Source organism: Centropristis striata, chromosome 14 (genome assembly GCF_030273125.1).
Source record: "Centropristis striata isolate RG_2023a ecotype Rhode Island chromosome 14, C.striata_1.0, whole genome shotgun sequence".
In the NCBI taxonomy this organism is placed as follows: Eukaryota; Metazoa; Chordata; class Actinopteri; order Perciformes; family Serranidae; genus Centropristis; species Centropristis striata.
This window is the reverse complement of record NC_081530.1, coordinates 31258073-31275340: the sequence shown is the minus strand read 5'-3', so window position 1 is coordinate 31275340 and position 17268 is coordinate 31258073. Positions and strand designations below refer to the sequence as shown.

At 39.8% G+C, this 17268-nt stretch overlaps 1 protein-coding gene across 1 annotated transcript in view; it reads right to left on the bottom strand.

Moving 5' to 3' along the window:
* Window positions 1–17268, bottom strand: part of LOC131984347 (chloride channel protein 1-like) — a 70113-nt gene that overhangs the window by 22191 nt on the left and 30654 nt on the right. The window contains exons 7-16 of the mRNA XM_059349214.1: window positions 17115–17243; window positions 16098–16231; window positions 15374–15451; window positions 15155–15233; window positions 14813–14938; window positions 14283–14367; window positions 13899–14000; window positions 12766–12850; window positions 10059–10214; window positions 1920–1989 (exon numbers count right to left, since the gene is read on the bottom strand). Coding sequence (XP_059205197.1) covers window positions 1920–1989; window positions 10059–10214; window positions 12766–12850; window positions 13899–14000; window positions 14283–14367; window positions 14813–14938; window positions 15155–15233; window positions 15374–15451; window positions 16098–16231; window positions 17115–17243 — 1044 coding nt within the window. The remainder of the gene's footprint in view (window positions 1–1919; window positions 1990–10058; window positions 10215–12765; window positions 12851–13898; window positions 14001–14282; window positions 14368–14812; window positions 14939–15154; window positions 15234–15373; window positions 15452–16097; window positions 16232–17114; window positions 17244–17268) is intronic.

Below are 17268 nucleotides of genomic sequence, written 5' to 3'. Positions count from 1 at the left end.
AATGTAAACAATAAGGAAGGAGACGCTGAGATGGAAGGAACAGAGCTGCTGTGTTTCTTGTCGCTGTGTTCATGCACATGGCGGCGGTGATTATGGACAAATTATTGTTGTGACTCCTTGCTACTTCACCGGCTTTTAAAAATTGCGCATGTTGTTGTGGCGTCGAGAACTAGGTCACATCCCGTTTAGCGTTCTATCCATTTTGCAACCAGGCTTTTTTTCAGGGGAGAAAAATGGCCCTGCTCTTCGACAGGGCCAAAAACAGCCGGCCAAACGGCCGCTAGGGCCAGCTCACATTCAAATTAGGGGCATTTCCGTGAGGGAGACCCGCCTCATTCCGGGTATTCGACTATAGTGGCACCTAATGTATTACCTACAGTAGATGGTGGTCAGCAAGTTCCAATTTTGGGGAAGCGGCCAGGAGTACTAGCATGGAAGCTAAGCAATGTACTGCTGTGGACGGGGGCAGTAGCACCTAATAAAATAAAAATATGTCATCTGCAGCCTTTTCCAATGGGATCTGAAGCTGTTATATCCATCTATGCTCTCTTAAAAGTCACAAGACTTGACAAAAACAGTAATTTTACCTGACAGAACACAGGCCTGGTCAACTGCTGCTTCTGTTGGTTAGTTTGTGTTATTGTTTGACTTTGCTGAATCTAAATTAGCTTTAAAACACCAAAGTGACACAATAACACAAACTAACTAACTGATGGAGGCAGAAGCAGACCAGCAGCTCCCACGTTCTTCTAAGTAAAATTACTGTTTTTGTCAAAGGAGTCTGGTGGCTTTGAAGAGAGCAAAGTTAATGGTGTCAGTTGGAGGGAAAGGTAAAGCGGTAGAGCGTACTGATACGGGTTTTTTTTAGGTGGCTATAATAGGAATTGCCTCTGCCTCAGTCCACAGCAGTACATTGCTAAGCTTATGCTGGTTGCACGTTGATCACCATCTGTTAAAGATTAACGCTGACTATGAATACGTAACTTATAGAAGCCAACTATCCCTTTAAATATAAACCCATTAATTATCAGAAATATGTATGATTAAAGTAGACAAGCAAGAGTACCACCAATAACACTGCCAGCCTCTGTTGGGTGCTCAACTGATTTTTTTCTGTTTATCACCACAGCAAACAGAACTCAAGTCATCAGTGTTTCTAGTGACAGCAGATGGTGAAAAGGCTGATGAAAGAAATCACTTCCAACATGATTATATCCCAAACACCACTACAATCAGAGAGAAAGGCCTGGAACAACCACTATCATGTCATTAGTTTTTCATGAAGACCCCTATAATGGTCTCATTTAAAAGTTTGGATTATTTTTATGTTTTGTGCTGCGACAGTGCAAAAGGCCACATTTTAAAACCACAGAGAAGCACACACACACACACACACACACACACACACACACGCCACGACTCACCATATCTAGAGCAGAGTTTATTCATTTGAAGTTGTTTGCGGCTGGTAATGATGAATATTTTAAAGTGAAGCACTGGTAAAGGTCACGCTCCAAAACATTTCACACTACAAAAACAAACAGATGAACTGCAAACTACTGCAAGTAAACACTGATTCCTAAAATGTTGATCTGAATAATAATAGACTGATTTCCTACATGAAAGTTAATGAAGCAAAAACCTTGGAAACACAAAATTAGTCTGTTTGGCATAAATAATAGGGCGCGCAATTAATCGCACAACTCAACAGCACATATCAAGATTCCAGTTTGCAAATAATGGAACTTCAGTTTCTGCTAAGATTGAAGTGCAATAATTGACAAGTAAAAGCTTTTTTTCCCCTTTAATATCACAGTAGTAGCACTTATAACATGCTCTACACCAAAATAATCATCATAATAGCCATCATCATGCAACCCCAGCTACAAATGATAAAAGCTGCAGGTGTTTTTTCTCACCTAGTATGAAGACAGGCATGAAAGCTCCAGATGGAATGGGCATGGTGGTCGCCACAGCAGACATCCAGAACTGCAAGAGAGAAAGCGTTTAGATAAGAGAGCTGGGAACAGTTGATGGAAACCAAATATCAGTCTGCTTCAGCCTGATGGTAGTGAAGCCTGTAATAAATGCAAATACAAAGCAAAAAATAATGTATTACCAATAAATACACAGAAATGACTTCGTATTCATGAGGGGAGTTATAATTTAAGGGGTAAAAGTAACTTTAATTTAGCGTTGATTCGCACAAACAGGAAGGGTTTTTGTGTTTCAGACTATGGAACAAGCTCACGATGGAGTTGAAGCAATGTCCGAACATGAAACAGTTTAAAATGAGGTACAAAGACCAGGCGGCAATCTCCGTGCCTGAGCATGGAGGCCACCAGGAAGTGCATTAAGCCTGCAATTCACCGAAAATTCCAGTAGGGGGTGCTAAGTTTGGCTGCAAAAGAAATCTGCCCATTCATTTCAGTGCTAAATTTGATAACTTCTCATTTGATTTATTACCTCAGAAAAAATGTTCAGGGACAACATTATGGTCTCAATCACTAGTAAAAAATCTTCTTCAAGACAATTTGATGTCAATAGTTCTAATAATGGCCCCATTTAGAAGAAAATAGAAGATAAAGAATCATATGATTTGGGGCGGGGCTACCTTTGATTGACAGGTCATTGACAAGGCGAGCCGTCACCAGGAGAGAAGCAGAGCGTATCCATGGAAACGTGTCAATAAAGTTATATATAACGTTATTAAGATAGAAAAGAGGATGTTTACCGATTTGGTCTCATAACTTTGACCCTTTTCACTGCATTTTCACTTAATGACAGTTTATTTGAATGTTTTGTTCAGTAAAATGTCTTGTTCAGCGTTTGGTTGGACTAACAGACACTCCAAGGAGTCGCTGTTCAGTTTTCTGAGGTAAGAAAGATACATTTTGTTTTTGTTTTTTTGCTAGCCAAAACTAACATCCCAGTTAATGCTAACATGAATTAGCAGCAGCTTCTCTCAGTCAGGTTGAGGTGTAGAGAGGCTGTAGTCAGTGATCAGATCCCTCTCCTCCTCCACAGTCCAATTATGGTCTGCTCCGCGTATCGGAAACAAGATGGCGACGAGTATAACACTGAACTCGAGGCTTCCAACGGGCCACAAACCAATGGGTGACGTCACGGTGACTACGTCCATTATTTATATACAGTCTATGATAAAGACACTATTTTCCAGAGGTACTAACAGGGATGAGGGAGATGTTGGGTAGCACCAAGTGTTATGAGGATACTGTTTTTATTTATTTTGATCTTTTTTACACTGGTTGTCATTTTGTGTTGTTTCTTTTCCTTTCTTATGTATGTATGTGTGCGTGTGTTCGTGTATGTATGTATGTATATATGGGCATGTGTGTGTATGTATGTATGTATAATTACGGTGTATAGGTAAATTATATTTATGTTTTGTAATACAAGACATGTTTAGACAAGGATTTTAACTAGTCATATTTAAGGGGAGGGGGTGGGAGTTTATAAGTTTTACTTCTTCTCACTCTTTTTCGAATATGTATTCTACATGTCATGTTAAATGTTTTGTCTCTCTTTTTGTATTATTTTGTTTTCATATTCGAAATAAACTTGAATCAATCAATAAAAAAAAAAGTGAGCAACCACCTGTTGAATGCATGATAATATAGCCCAGTTTGAGAATGAGCCTTGCATTCAGGACACGTCATGTCAACGAGGCTGAAGTTTGTGTTTGAACTGAAGATTTCATCACCGTCACCATTCTCCGTCTGACAAGCTGTCAAACTGCTCCACAGTCAGGGACAAAACAAGTCTTAATCCCAATTTTGCTTTCAAGAGCAAACAGGACAGCAGCTATTTTTTTCCTCCTGTTTTCATTTTCAATAATATCTCCTTCATTGCTTGTGTTTCAAAGCAAAAGGAGAGCTGTAAAGTCGCTGTGCCCTTCTGAACTCTCGTCTCTGTGTCTGCATTTAAGTGGGAGGAAAAGAAAAATCCTCCTATTTGGACACAGCTTGATTAGTTACAGAAGAGGAGAATCAGGGAAAAAGGGTGTGTGTGTATGTGTCGGGGGAGGAGACCCAATCACCCTTGGGTGTCTTTGAGCAAGGCACTTAAATCAACAGCTGCTCCAGTGAAGCTGCAGAGGATGGTGCTGCAGCTGCACCGAGTGGCTCCCAGATGAATGTGTGTCTCTGTGACTAAGGAGTGACTGGGTGAAAAAAACAAATATGCAAACTCCTCTGCAGGTTAAATTACAGGCAAACACAACCTTCAAATGTCACTTACACTGTTTGTCTCCAAACAGTTTCTGTATTCATCAGAATGTAACTTCAAAATAGCTCCCCTAATAATACGCTTTGTTCTTGGCTGCAGAGAGCTCATCAGTGATAATGATTACCCTTACCCAGGCTCGGGATTTTTCTGTGTGTGTGTGTGTGTCTCCAGCATCCCACATACTGCGCTTTCCCGTTTTGATTTGACGGGATTGGCGAGTAACACTACATTACCATTTTAACAGTCCAGATTACTATTCTACACATCATTTGTCATCATCGTTTGAGAACTTAATTACTGTGGTACAAGATAAAAACTCATTAGCGCGTCTCTCACAGGGTGGCTGCTATCCTGATGGCAGAGAGGACCGCGCTCACAGTCGTCTTCTCCCTTTTAGTCCTGACAGTCAGACACAATCTTGCGGAAACACACGAAGCACAAAACAGGCACACACACACACACACACACACACACACACACAGGCGTTCAGCACACACTTTCATCAGTGTCAAAAATCCTGAGATAGATGGAAGCAGAAACACTAAGACACAGAGTTAGTGCCACATTTTGATACAGAACAATCTGGAGAAGGAGTGCAAATAACGACAGGAAGTGTGGGTGCCTGTTATGTGTGATAAAGAAAGACAGAGATGGAAGTAAAAACAGTTAGTCACAGTCTGACAACAACTTGAAAAAGGTCAATTCTAGCAGAAAAACATTGAATGCAAGAGCTCTGACTCATCTTTCTCCGTCAATAAAAAAGGATAACCCTTTGACGGAACACTATCTATAAAGAAGCTGACCATGAAATGTTGCTTAAAAGCTGTATAGACATAAAATAAGCTATAAAAAAAACACTATGTGTCTAAATATACTGCATATGGTTCTTGTCAAGTATGAATATTCATGGTGATCTTCCTAAATTTCTTTTAGATGTTCACCCTGGGTTGGATTGTCCTAACCTGAGTTTGAGGCCCACTGAAGACCCACAGGTATCTAACTGCACATAGACCGTACCGCAGTTCAATAAGAACTGGTCCTGGAACCATAGACTGTATAAATAATGGACGTAGTCACTGTGACGTCACCCGTTGGTTTGTGGCCAGTTGGAAGCATCGAGTTCAGTGTCACACTCGTCGCCATCTTGTCTCCTATACGGGGAGCAGACCATATCTGGACTGTGGAGGAGGAGAGGGATCTGATCACTGACTACAGACTCTCTACACCTCAACCTGACTGAGAGAAGCTGCTGCTAATTCATGTTAGCATTAACTGGAGCATTAACTGGGATGTTAGTTTTGGCAAAAACTAAAACTAAATGTTCGTTACTGACCTCAGAAAACTGAGCAGCGACTCCTCGGAGTGTCTGTTAGTCCAACCAAATGTTGAACAAGACATTTAATGAACAAAACGTTCAAATAAACTGTCATTTAGTGAAAATACAGTGAAAGGGTCAAAGTTATGAGACCAAACCGGCAAATGTCCTTTTTTTTATATGTATATAACGTTATATATAACTTTATTGACACGTTGCCGTGGATACGCATTGTTCTGCTTCTCTCCTGATGACGGCTCGCCTTATTAGTGACCTGTCAATCAAAGGTAGCCCCGCCCCAAATCATACGATTCTTTATCTTCTATTTTCTTCTCAAAGGGGCCATTATTTATCAAATTGTCGTGAAGAAGACTTTTTACTAGAAATTTAGACCATAGTCTCAAAAAAAAAAAAAAGCTGAGGTAAATCAAGTGAGAAGATTTCTCATTTTGTATTGAAATGGATGGAACGAAAAACTTCTGCAGCCACCGTCAGCACCCCCTGCTGGATTTTTCGGTAGAATGCAGCTTAAGGCACTTCCTGGTTTGCCTCACTGCTCAGACCAAATCAATGCAAAAGTACCTTTAAAATCAGAATATACACTTTTTGCTTGTGCTTAATTTATTTTTGCAGATGGTTGATTTGTTTTCCCAAATCATGCATTTTTATTTTTTGATGCAGTCCAGGGAATATCAAGCATTTTCCTAAATCATGTATATTTATTGTGCACTCAAGGGAAATGGTTTATTTGTTTTAGGAATCGCTTTATTGATTTGTTTTTTTGCAAATTAACTCTTCAAATGCAGACAAAGAGAGAAAGTCTAATCATGTACAGGACAAAGGCAGATAGGGAAACGGGCAGAGAGAAGCCTAAACACACGGGGGAGAGAGGAAGATCCAGAGTGTGTGTTTGAGTTTGTATTAGAGAAAGGCAGACAGCAGCAGAAGGCGACAGGAAAGCAGAAAAAAACGGTGTACGTGTGTGTGTTCTGAGAAGAGTTTTACCAGCCAGCTGCTCTCAGTTTTGGTTGAATTAAGTTTTCACTACAGGGAGCCGCTCTGCTCAACTGAGAAACACCATGACTAAACCAATGCAGTGTATGATGCTGAGTGACAGCCTTTAATATCCTGTTGATTGGATTATTTATGTGGCATTTCTGCCTAATTTGACTTAAATACTGCAGAAAAACAGACTGAGGTTAACTCTAAAAAGACTAATGGATTTTGAGTCATTCTAAAAATATGATAGAGTGGATCTAGGATAAACTATGGAGGACCATGTTGAATATTAGACATGTCTATAATTGCTTTTGACATATATTTAATTGAAAACTGTATAAAGACGATATATTTTATGCTAAACTTCAGTTTTTTGTAAATATACACTCTGTAGGGCTGGGCGATATGGCCCTAAAAGAATATCACGATATTGCAGGCATTTTTTGCGATAACGATATTCTTGAAGATATTAGGAGATACCTAGAAAGATATAGGAAATGTATCAATAATTAAAAATCTAAAATGTAGTGTGAAGTGCAAATCTCAACAGTTGCCAAATACAAAAAATTTACTCTCGATTCTTGTGTATGAGCAAATAATAAAAATAACCATTTAGGGGTTTCGGGGGCAAATTTTAATGGAATATTGTAAAGGAGAATAAAGGTTTTATTTAAGGCATCTTATTTTGACAGTCTTCTTGTAAATTCTGTGGTGGATTCTCTTAACACACTGTGCTCTTATTTTGAAAGCTGCATGTGTTTAGCGACAGAGACTAAGTAGCTTTTTGTGATTAAAACAACTTTAACCACTACATCAAGAAGTAGGCATGTTGCCAATATCATATGTATTTTTTTTAACCATTAAAAAAAAATTCCGATATTATCGTGAACGATACGATATGGCACACCCCTAACACTCTGTTTATATTCATTTTACACAGTGTCTTAACTTTTTGGAATCGAGGTTGTTATTTTCCATTCCTCCTAGAGTTCAGCAGCTTCTGGTACTGTGAAGATGTAAGCTTGAGACTGGTTTGTCTCAAGATGGAATCCCAAGAAAAGACAGTCCCGTCTTCTTAGCGGTTAATCTCACAACCGGACCACGCTGACCAATACAACATGTTGGGCAGATATTGAGAAAGACTGCCAAACAAATACATGTGTAAACAGAACTTTGTGTGATGTGTTTCCATGTAGACTAAAGTCTGGTTTTGTGTTGACTGGGAAAGTAATTTGCTTCCCCAGTTTCCCAATCTTTCACTGTTCTCTGCTTGAGCTTTTGAAAAGCTGCAGATTTTCATCAAGCAGGAGGCAGCAACAGCTTGGTGCTGTTTTCTGAAGCAGCCAACAGACTGTAGGCGGGTCAGGACTCAGAGTATTTAGAGATCAGACTTCGTCTGTCTGTGTTTTTCACACATGAAACACTTGACACCAAGAGGCTCTGGAATAACAATACCGGGGTGGATAGATTGACAAGATTGGGGGGAAAAAGTGTGACCATCAGGAGGCTAAACGTGAGGAGGGCCAACCTTTGCCTTCTAGACAGCCTTGATTTTTGGAGACGAGTTTCTGTCTTGATCACAATTCAAGTCGAATTGACAGATTTAGTTAGTGGTTACAGTGTTATTTCCCAGTTTGTCGGCCCTATAAAAACTGGATGCTGTAATGTTAGAAATAGTGTGAAAGTTGTTGTTCACTATTGTTTTGTGGAATCATTTTAGGAAAAAACATCATGGGTTCAAAAAACTTAAGAATGTAGAAACTACTAACATATACACTACCGTTCAAAAGTTTTAGAACACCTCAATTTTTCCATTTTTTTATTGAAATTCAAGCAGTTCAAGTCAAATGAACAGCTTGAAATGGTACAGAGGTTAGTGGTGAACTGCCAGAGGTAAATAAAAAAAGGTAAGCTTAACCAAAACTGAAAAATAATGTACATTTCAGAATTATACAAGTAGGCCTTTTTTTTTCCAGGGAACAAGAAATGGGTTAACAACTTAACTCTATGGAGTCTTGTCCATTTTTGAATTCTTTTCATGTCTTTTAAGTTTTTTTTTAGTCCTTTAGTCCAACATAAAATGTGATTTTGAATCTTTTCTTTACTTTCAAAACACTATCATGCTCAATAAAGAATTTTAAATGTTGCAAATGTGCATTCATTTCAGAGTACACTGAGACATCAGTGCATCATTTTCAATTCAATTCTGGAAAAGTTGGTGTGTTCTAAAACTTTTGACCGGTAGTGTATATATGGAAAGAGAAGAACTAGCCAGTGGTTTTGGAAACCCTCAGTCTTCCTTGTACTCTTATACTGCATTCTGAAGCGTCTGCAGTGGGATCATTAAGCTGTACTCACACCATGGCCAGAGGCAGTAACTCTTCGGAGTCGACTTAAAAAATGGCTTTGGAAATTACACTGACCGTGCAGGGCCTACAAAAGACCTTGTGACTCCCATGAGACAGGTTATGCACCTTTACATCAGTTCTGTCTGATCTTCTAGACTGGTCCCTGTTCATTTTCATACCTGATACTTAAACACCATCACGCTGCTCGTTTTCTTTGAACCTGTTAGTTGCTATGCTATTAATGCTTATTAGCATTCATGTTGTCTCTGCAGCTGCCTTGTTAGTGTGATTTAGTTATCAAAGTTTATTTGGGTTGTTGGTAGTGTGTTAGAGATCGTTTGTCCACCTGTGTGCACGCTGTGGGATATTTTACAGACTTTACAGACATCATCAACTCTCTGCTGATTCACAGTCAGCCCGGCACAGAGACAAGATTTGTCGATGCTAATAACAACTGAGATAGCACGAATAGTAACTCTCCAGGGTCTGTGTGTGTGTGTGTGTGTGTAGCTGCTTTCAAGAAAACATAAGAATGCTCCAACTGCTGGCAACCTGCCAGTGCTGTTGACCTTGGACAGGAAGGGAGAGGAGGAGGACAAAGACACACCAACACACACAGATGTCGCCGTCACCAACACACAACATGAGTGACCTGCAACAAATGTCCCTAATGAAGAAGAGGAGGATGATGACGAAAATGCTGACGTCAGGTGGAGCCAGCCACACACACGCATGCACACACACACACACACTCCCCACAAACACACATCCAATCCAACAACACACACACACACACACACACACACACACTCCCCACAAACACACATCCAATCCAACGACACACACACACACACACACACACACTCCCCACAAACACACATCCAATCCAACGACACACACACACACACACACACACACACACACACACACACACTCCCCACAAACACACATCCAATCCAACGACACACACACACACACTCCCCACAAACACACATCCAATCCAACGACACACACACACACACTCCCCACAAACACACATCTAATCCAACGACACACACACACACACACACACACACACACACACACACACACACACACACTCCCCATAAACACACATACAATCCAACGACACACACACACACACAGACCTTCATGAATAAGAAGAGCAGCAGGATGAGGAAGACGCTGACATCAGGGTGCAGCCAGGCGGCGGAGCGGCCCAGACCGGCCGGAGGAGGAGATCCCGAAATCTTTGTCCACGTAAAGTTGTCAAAAAGGGAGTTGATGCATTCTCTTGGCATCAGCTGGAGAGGGGGAGAAGAGGGGCGGAGAGGAAGGAGAGGCAGGGGGAAGAAGGGGTGAGGGCGGGTGTTACGGAGGGAGGGTTAGGGTGTGAGTGGGGTGGGAGAGAGGTGGAGGAGAGAGCGGGAACAATCACAGAGAGATGGACAGAGAGGGGGAGGGGGAGGAGAAAACAAGAATGGTAAGAGAAATAGCAAAGAAGGAGAAAGTGGGGGGACAGAGTGGGAGGAAGGATGGAGGGAGTTAGAAGATAAATAAAGAGGTAGAAAGTGAAAAGGAGAAAGATGGGAATGTGCAAAGGTAGCTGGAGACAAAAAGCAGGGGAGGATAGAAAGTGAAATGAGGATGGGAGAGAGGGATGGAAGGGGAAGTAAAACAGAGTGACAGTAAAAAGGGAGAGAAAGAGATTGAATGGAAGGAAGACAAGAGAATAAGGGAGGATATGAGAGAAGTGTAGGGTATTAAAAGGTGGATAAGAAGGCAAAGAGAAAAGGATAGAAAGAACGAGAGAAGGACAGAAAGAGAAGAAAGAGGTAATGGGTGGAAGGAGGTATGAATTTTAACAAAGGAAGGGAAAGAGACAAGGAGGAGATGGATGAAAAAGAAAGGGAAAGAGAGTAAAGAGAGAAAAAGGGGAGACAAGAGAGTAAAGGAGGAAGAAAGTCAAGTGGGACACACAGACAGGAAGTCATCCAGAGAGCTGGAAGCAGACGGGTACGGGTGGCCGTGTCCAATGACTCATTCTCTTTAGATGACTCATGAATGACTAATTCACTTCAACCATTTTGCACCACATTTGCATAGATGCCTCTGAATTTGCTCACAGGCACAAATCGCAGCACATCCCACATCTGCATAACGCCGCCGCCGGGGAAAAACAACACTAACGTCATTCTGATTTTTCTACTTTTGTACTTCCTGCTGGAGCGAGGGTTGAATCGAGGCCCTGAAATTCACGGTTGGGTGTTTGAGTGGAAATACGGAGGATCGGCTCCGTGAAAGGTTGCTGTTGGCCTCGACGGAGCTGGATGTAATAATAGGCTTTCCTGTGCCTTTTTGAAGTTGTGGGTTCATGTCTGGTTCACAACCCATGTAGCTTTTAATCTCCTCTCACTGTGCTGCTGCTTCTGTCACTCTGCACTGTGCTATCAAGTTGGATTGGAAGGATTTAATTCCCCAAAAGCTATATATACACTTTCTAGGGGGGAGAGCGTGTGTCAAATACAGATTTATTTCCTAAAGTGAAATTATTTAAATGTAGGTATCACTTGGCTTCACTGCTGTGTTAAACAATGCTGTGAGTTTGTTATAAAAGGTGTGAGACATTTCTACAATGAGGGTGTAAAGGCATGCACTGGGGGCATGGGTAAAAAAAAAAACATGTTAACGTGTTGCTGACTGACATATGCACACAGATGGATACACAAACACACACACACACACACACCTGGTTCACACTAAGTGGTCTATTCTAAGCGTGTGTAAAACACATGATTAGCTCTCAGCGCTGGGTGTGTGAGCGGTTGATACTGTATATGTCTGTCTGAGCTTTCACCTTAAACTCCTTTTGTGCCAGCATATCCAAGAATAGCTTTCAGTTCGGTTCAATTTAATCGACAGAGCTTACAGCTCGTATTTTAAATGTTAATCCAAATTATTCAAAACATTAGGGTGTCACACTTTATCCAACCTGCTGTCACACTTTGTTAAGCGCTGGAAAAGTGTGGCTTTAGGCAGAAATGTGCAGAAATGGATCTATGGATTTAAACATGAATTATTTTGCAGCTTCTTACACATGTACTGTAAGTGATTTCATTGTGGCACCATAATACTATTGCCAGATCAAAGTGTGCTGCCTTTTGTCCCTCAAAAGGTGCCAGTCCAGGTCCTGGATGTGCTGATAAAAACAAACTGTAGCACACTCTCTTATCCCTGCTGCTTTCAAGCAACCTTTAGACACAAAGGCAGGACAAAACAATTACAAAGGCAATTAACATTGGCATTTAGCCAAGGTGGAACTAATTGTTACATTCCTCCTAATGCACAAGTTTTTATTATTCTGTTTATATTGTATTTCAGTTTCATAGCACAAGAGATGCTTTCGGTTTTATAGCCTGTTATGACCTATTGCCCTTTGGGAAAGTATTTGTTTAGTGTTTGTACAGTTTAATAAAGAACTGTTTTTCCGACTTTTCTAATTAAATTAGTTGAGCAAAGTTGTCGAGGGGGAAACTGTTTCCTGAGTCCCCTGGAAGACGCATCTATCTGTCTGTCACACATGTCTGTTTCTGTTTTTGTTTATTTTCTGCTGTACTGAACTCCCACCAAACCGTGGCCTTTAAAACGAGGTTCAAACAGAATCTTGAACTCTGGATACCATTACAGTACTAGTGAAACAGTTAGTGCAGTCGTCTCATGTGGGGTGGCATTTACTGCAGCTTGTTGTTCATAAGCTCTCTGTAGCTGTCAGCACGGCAACAGGTACCAACAGATTTCCTGCATTCTCCTTGTTTCTATGTGTGAAAGGATGTAGAACAAGATATGAGCTCTGACCTCTCCCGCCATAAACTGTCCGAACCCGGGTGGGAAGGTCAAGGTGGCGATGACCAGCGTTACTACAGCAGGAAAGATCAGCCGGCTGTGAGGGAAAACACAGAAAAAGGATTGTTAATGAGACAAACTTAGACAGAGGGTGACTCTCATGAAGCCAGTCTAAGTTCTGTCTGTGAAGATTTTAAGGACATACTTTATTAAACTAAACATATTTCGCTTTTATAGGAATGAACAATAAAAAAATAATAAAATAATATTTTCTATATTTTTGAACATATTTTTGATTCACAAATTCATTAATGTAATGTGTCCAGATAAAAATGTCATGGTTTCCCCACATTTATATACAATAAATATTTAATAAACTTTATAAAAATAAATAAACATTTGTTTAAAAATGTATAATTTAACAGAATATAATCAAATATAAATATAATAATCTTTTGCATTAAAATATGTGTAAATTTTAATAAAATACATTTTGGTGATACCAGCTACCCTTGAACATTTGGCAAACATTGCTTGCCAAAGAAAGAAAAAAAAAAAAAAACTTTCATTGTTTTTTTATTTCTATTTAAAAATGTGTTACGATAATGAATTCTGTTGCTCACAGTGTCTAAAAATGTCAGAAAATACATTAAAAATGTTCAAATAGATTATAAATTCATATTAAACAGTGACTTTAGATTGTATATGTTATAAAGGGTCATAGAAAATATGTATTCAATGCTCTTGGATTTTTGCTATGAGCTGCACCATGTTCATGAGAATCACCCTATTTGTAATAATCAAAGTACTTATTTGTAATAATCAAAATAATTGAATCATCAAGACACCTTTAACAGTGGAATAGCTGCACATAGTTCTGCATACTGTAAATACAGTATATAAACCTTTGAACTAGGATTAGCATGTCAGTGATGAAATTTATTTTTGAAGCTTATATTAAATATATTTGCAAGCATTAAAGCATTTGGATTGAGCATCATTTTGTAGGAGTGTAATTTATACTGAATAATAACTGTTCATTTTGAATGCATAAAGTTTGAAGATCACCATCCTTTAGTGTTGGAAATGACAGCAAGTAATAAGTAAGTTGAAATGATCCAGTGTCCTGATCCACACAGACTCACTGTTTGATGAGGAAGCGCGTCATGGCGTTGGGTCGTCTCATGAACAGCACCACCTGTCTGTTGAGATAGACGAAGAACGCCCCCAGGAACCCACAGGAGATCCTGCACAAACCAAGAAACTTCACATTAGCCAGCTTATGTCATCTATTCATTTGTATGTCTCTCTCTTTCCTCCCCGGAGGTAAAAAGGTGAACTAATAATTGGATTCTCCATTTTTTAAATGCTACATTTGCATTAGGTTTGACTTATTAACATTTTCCATCTTGTCCATTAGGGGGTTTGAACACACACTGTGCACACATGCACGCACGCACACACACACACACACACACACACACAAATGCTGCTATATACATCTTTGTCTCAGTATTCCAGCCACTCACCCAATGATGGCGAATGCTGGCAGCTCCTGCAGGTCAAAAGGAAAATCCATGCGGAAGTTTGTCCTGAACAGAGCAGTGATGGTTACTGCAAGACAAAAACAGGGAAAGAGATTCAATTTATAGCATTTTATATTTAGTTTTTTTAATAGGACCAGGTTAAAAGGGTTGTGAATCACAGTAATAATCAACTTCTTTCTGCAAGGCCATGGGAAAGTGTTGACACAGTGAAATAAAGATGTTTATTGGTTTGTCTGGAAATCACTTAAATACTCTTATAGGAGCCTTTAGTAACCTGAGTCTGGTATTAAAATACTGCTCCATGGTGGAAGAGAACCATCTAGAGGAAAATGTATAATGTGCATACACTACATACATTAAGTCAGGTTGCTTGGTGGTGATTTTTGAAGTGAGGGCGCCCTCTAGTGCATGTTGGATTAAGAGTGACATAAATTGTCCAGTATCTCACACACCAGTACAACATTTAAAATGAAAGTCAATATCCTAATAAATACTTTCACTTCAATCCGTACCTGCGTCTTTGTTGAACACGGACAACACTCTGAATATGAAGGCACTAAATGTAGCAGCAAAGTATCCTCTCCAATAGTTTCTCACAGCAAAGTATGTGGATGTTACCTCTATACTGAAGAGCACACCTGGTGGAGAAGAAAAAAGGGAAACACACAGTAATCAAGCAGGCAAGACCTGAAAACAAGTAGCATGCAGTAAGCCACAGCTAATCAAAGGTACATTTAATCAATTGGATATTTTCTGTAAAAATGGAAAAATTTGGGATAATTCAAGTTCTTCAAAGGGTTAATTTACATTCCCTATTTGCATAAAGCAAAGCAGGAAAGGAAAACGCTGTGTACCTCCTAGTGGGGTACCAAAGCAGCAGCCCACCCCAACAGCACAGCCCACTGTCAGGATGTCTGTGTAACAGTATGGATTCTACTGATCCAGAGAGGAAGAGGAGGAAGGGTTGAGACAAAAGAAAGACAACATATAGATGATGGAGTAGACATTTTTTATATATATAATCACACTTGAAAGTTGCATATAAATGAAAATGTTTCCTAACATCAGCTTACCTGATAAGCTCCTGAGAAGATGGACATGAACCTGCTGAGAACTGCAGCACAGATACTGGCGATGTGAACAAACGGGCCCTGAGTGGAGGAGATAAACACGACAGCAACATTAAATCAATGTTATATACCAGTAGATACAGAACAAGACCAAACAGCACAGGAGCTGATGATGATGATGATTTAGAGTGAGAAATATATTGGGAAATAGGGCTGTGCCATATCGTATCATTCACGATAATATCGGTATATTTTTTTGTGGTTAAAAAAAAATGCATATCATGATATTGGCAACGTTCCTACTTCTTGTCTAAGTTCTTTTAATCACAAAAAGCTACTTACTCCCTGTCGCTAAACACATGCAGCTTTCAAAATAAGAGCACAGTGTGTTAAGAGAATCCACCACAGAATTTACAAGAAGACTGTCAAAATAAGATGCCTTAAATAAAACTTATTATTTGCTCATACTCAAGAGTCAAGAGTAAAAAATTTTGTATTTGGCAACTGTTGAGATTTGCACTTCAAACTACATTTTAGATTTTTTATTATTTATACAGACTACAAAAAAATCATATTTTCTATTTTTTAAAGTATTTCCTAATATCGTCAAGAATATCGTTATCGCAAAAATAGCCTGCAATATCATGATATTCTTTTAGGGCCATATCGCCCAGCCCTATTGGGAAAGATTAAATAATTAATCTGTGTAAAAATCTGGATCACCCACCTCTTTGCCTACAGGCATCCCGCTGCCCAGGGCAGCAGTCAGACCAATGACTTTGGCAACAAAGGCCTTAAGAGTTAAATATTCCTTTAGCACCACTCCTCTCAGGATGGTCTTCAGCTCTGGGATGCCAGAACCTAAAACAGAAGATGGATCTCAATGTACTTCATAACTAAAATATAAAATAGACATATTGTCTACCTGTCTAGAAAGAAAAGAGTCCATTCAGGATCGGTTTTGAATCCTTTGAAATCCCACAATTCTCTCCGTGTATTCAATGACCAACAGAGGGGGGCACATTTTTTGCTCTATCACTGTCCCTTTTAGTTTTTTGTTCTTCTAAAGTCAATTCTGTTCTTTTTCACTTTACTGCTCACATAGCCATAGCCATAGCAGCTAAATATAACCTTTGCCAGGGACAATGTAAACATAGGCTCTTCCAGTTTGCAGGCTGTAAATCATCTGTTTTTGCTTTATATTGGGCCCAGTGACAGGAATGAAAAATACCTATATAGAACTAGCCAATCATCTCACTATTGGTCTTGTTTGCTTGTGAAGGTTATATAGAGGAAACAGTATTACATTGAGACAACTTAAAAGCTTTTTAAATATCTAGCTTAAAAAAGGCTTCCTGGTTTGTTGATGGGTTTTTCCATGCAAGGAAATAGTGTCATTTCTATCCATCTGTTGTATCTGTTCTCAGAGAAATGCTTTATTAGTAATCACCTCATGTGAAAAAGCGTATGAGATAATGTGAAAAACATTCTTTGGTATTCTAGTGAAGCTGAGACAGGTAATGATGCACCCTGGAGGGCTCAGACTCCACGGGGTTTCATTCCAATCAAATGTTACAGCATCTGATTTCATTGTTTAGCCCAGATGACTATTCCACTAAATGATGTTGCACACAGAATTTTAAAAAGTGCATTGTCTTATATGCAGTAATCATTTAAAGGCATTCTATCAGAGACCAAAGGCAGAAGACTGAGAACAGAGGCGTGAGAGGGAAGAGATACAGACCGATAGCTTGAGGAGAGACCAGGTGACAGAAGAAGGAGGAGAACAGGATGAAGATCAGGGGATATGAAACCCAGGCCATGTACTGCAGGGGGATGTTCCCCTTCAGTTCCACATAGATCCATTTATAGGCTGAAGGAGGGAGGGAGGGAGGGAG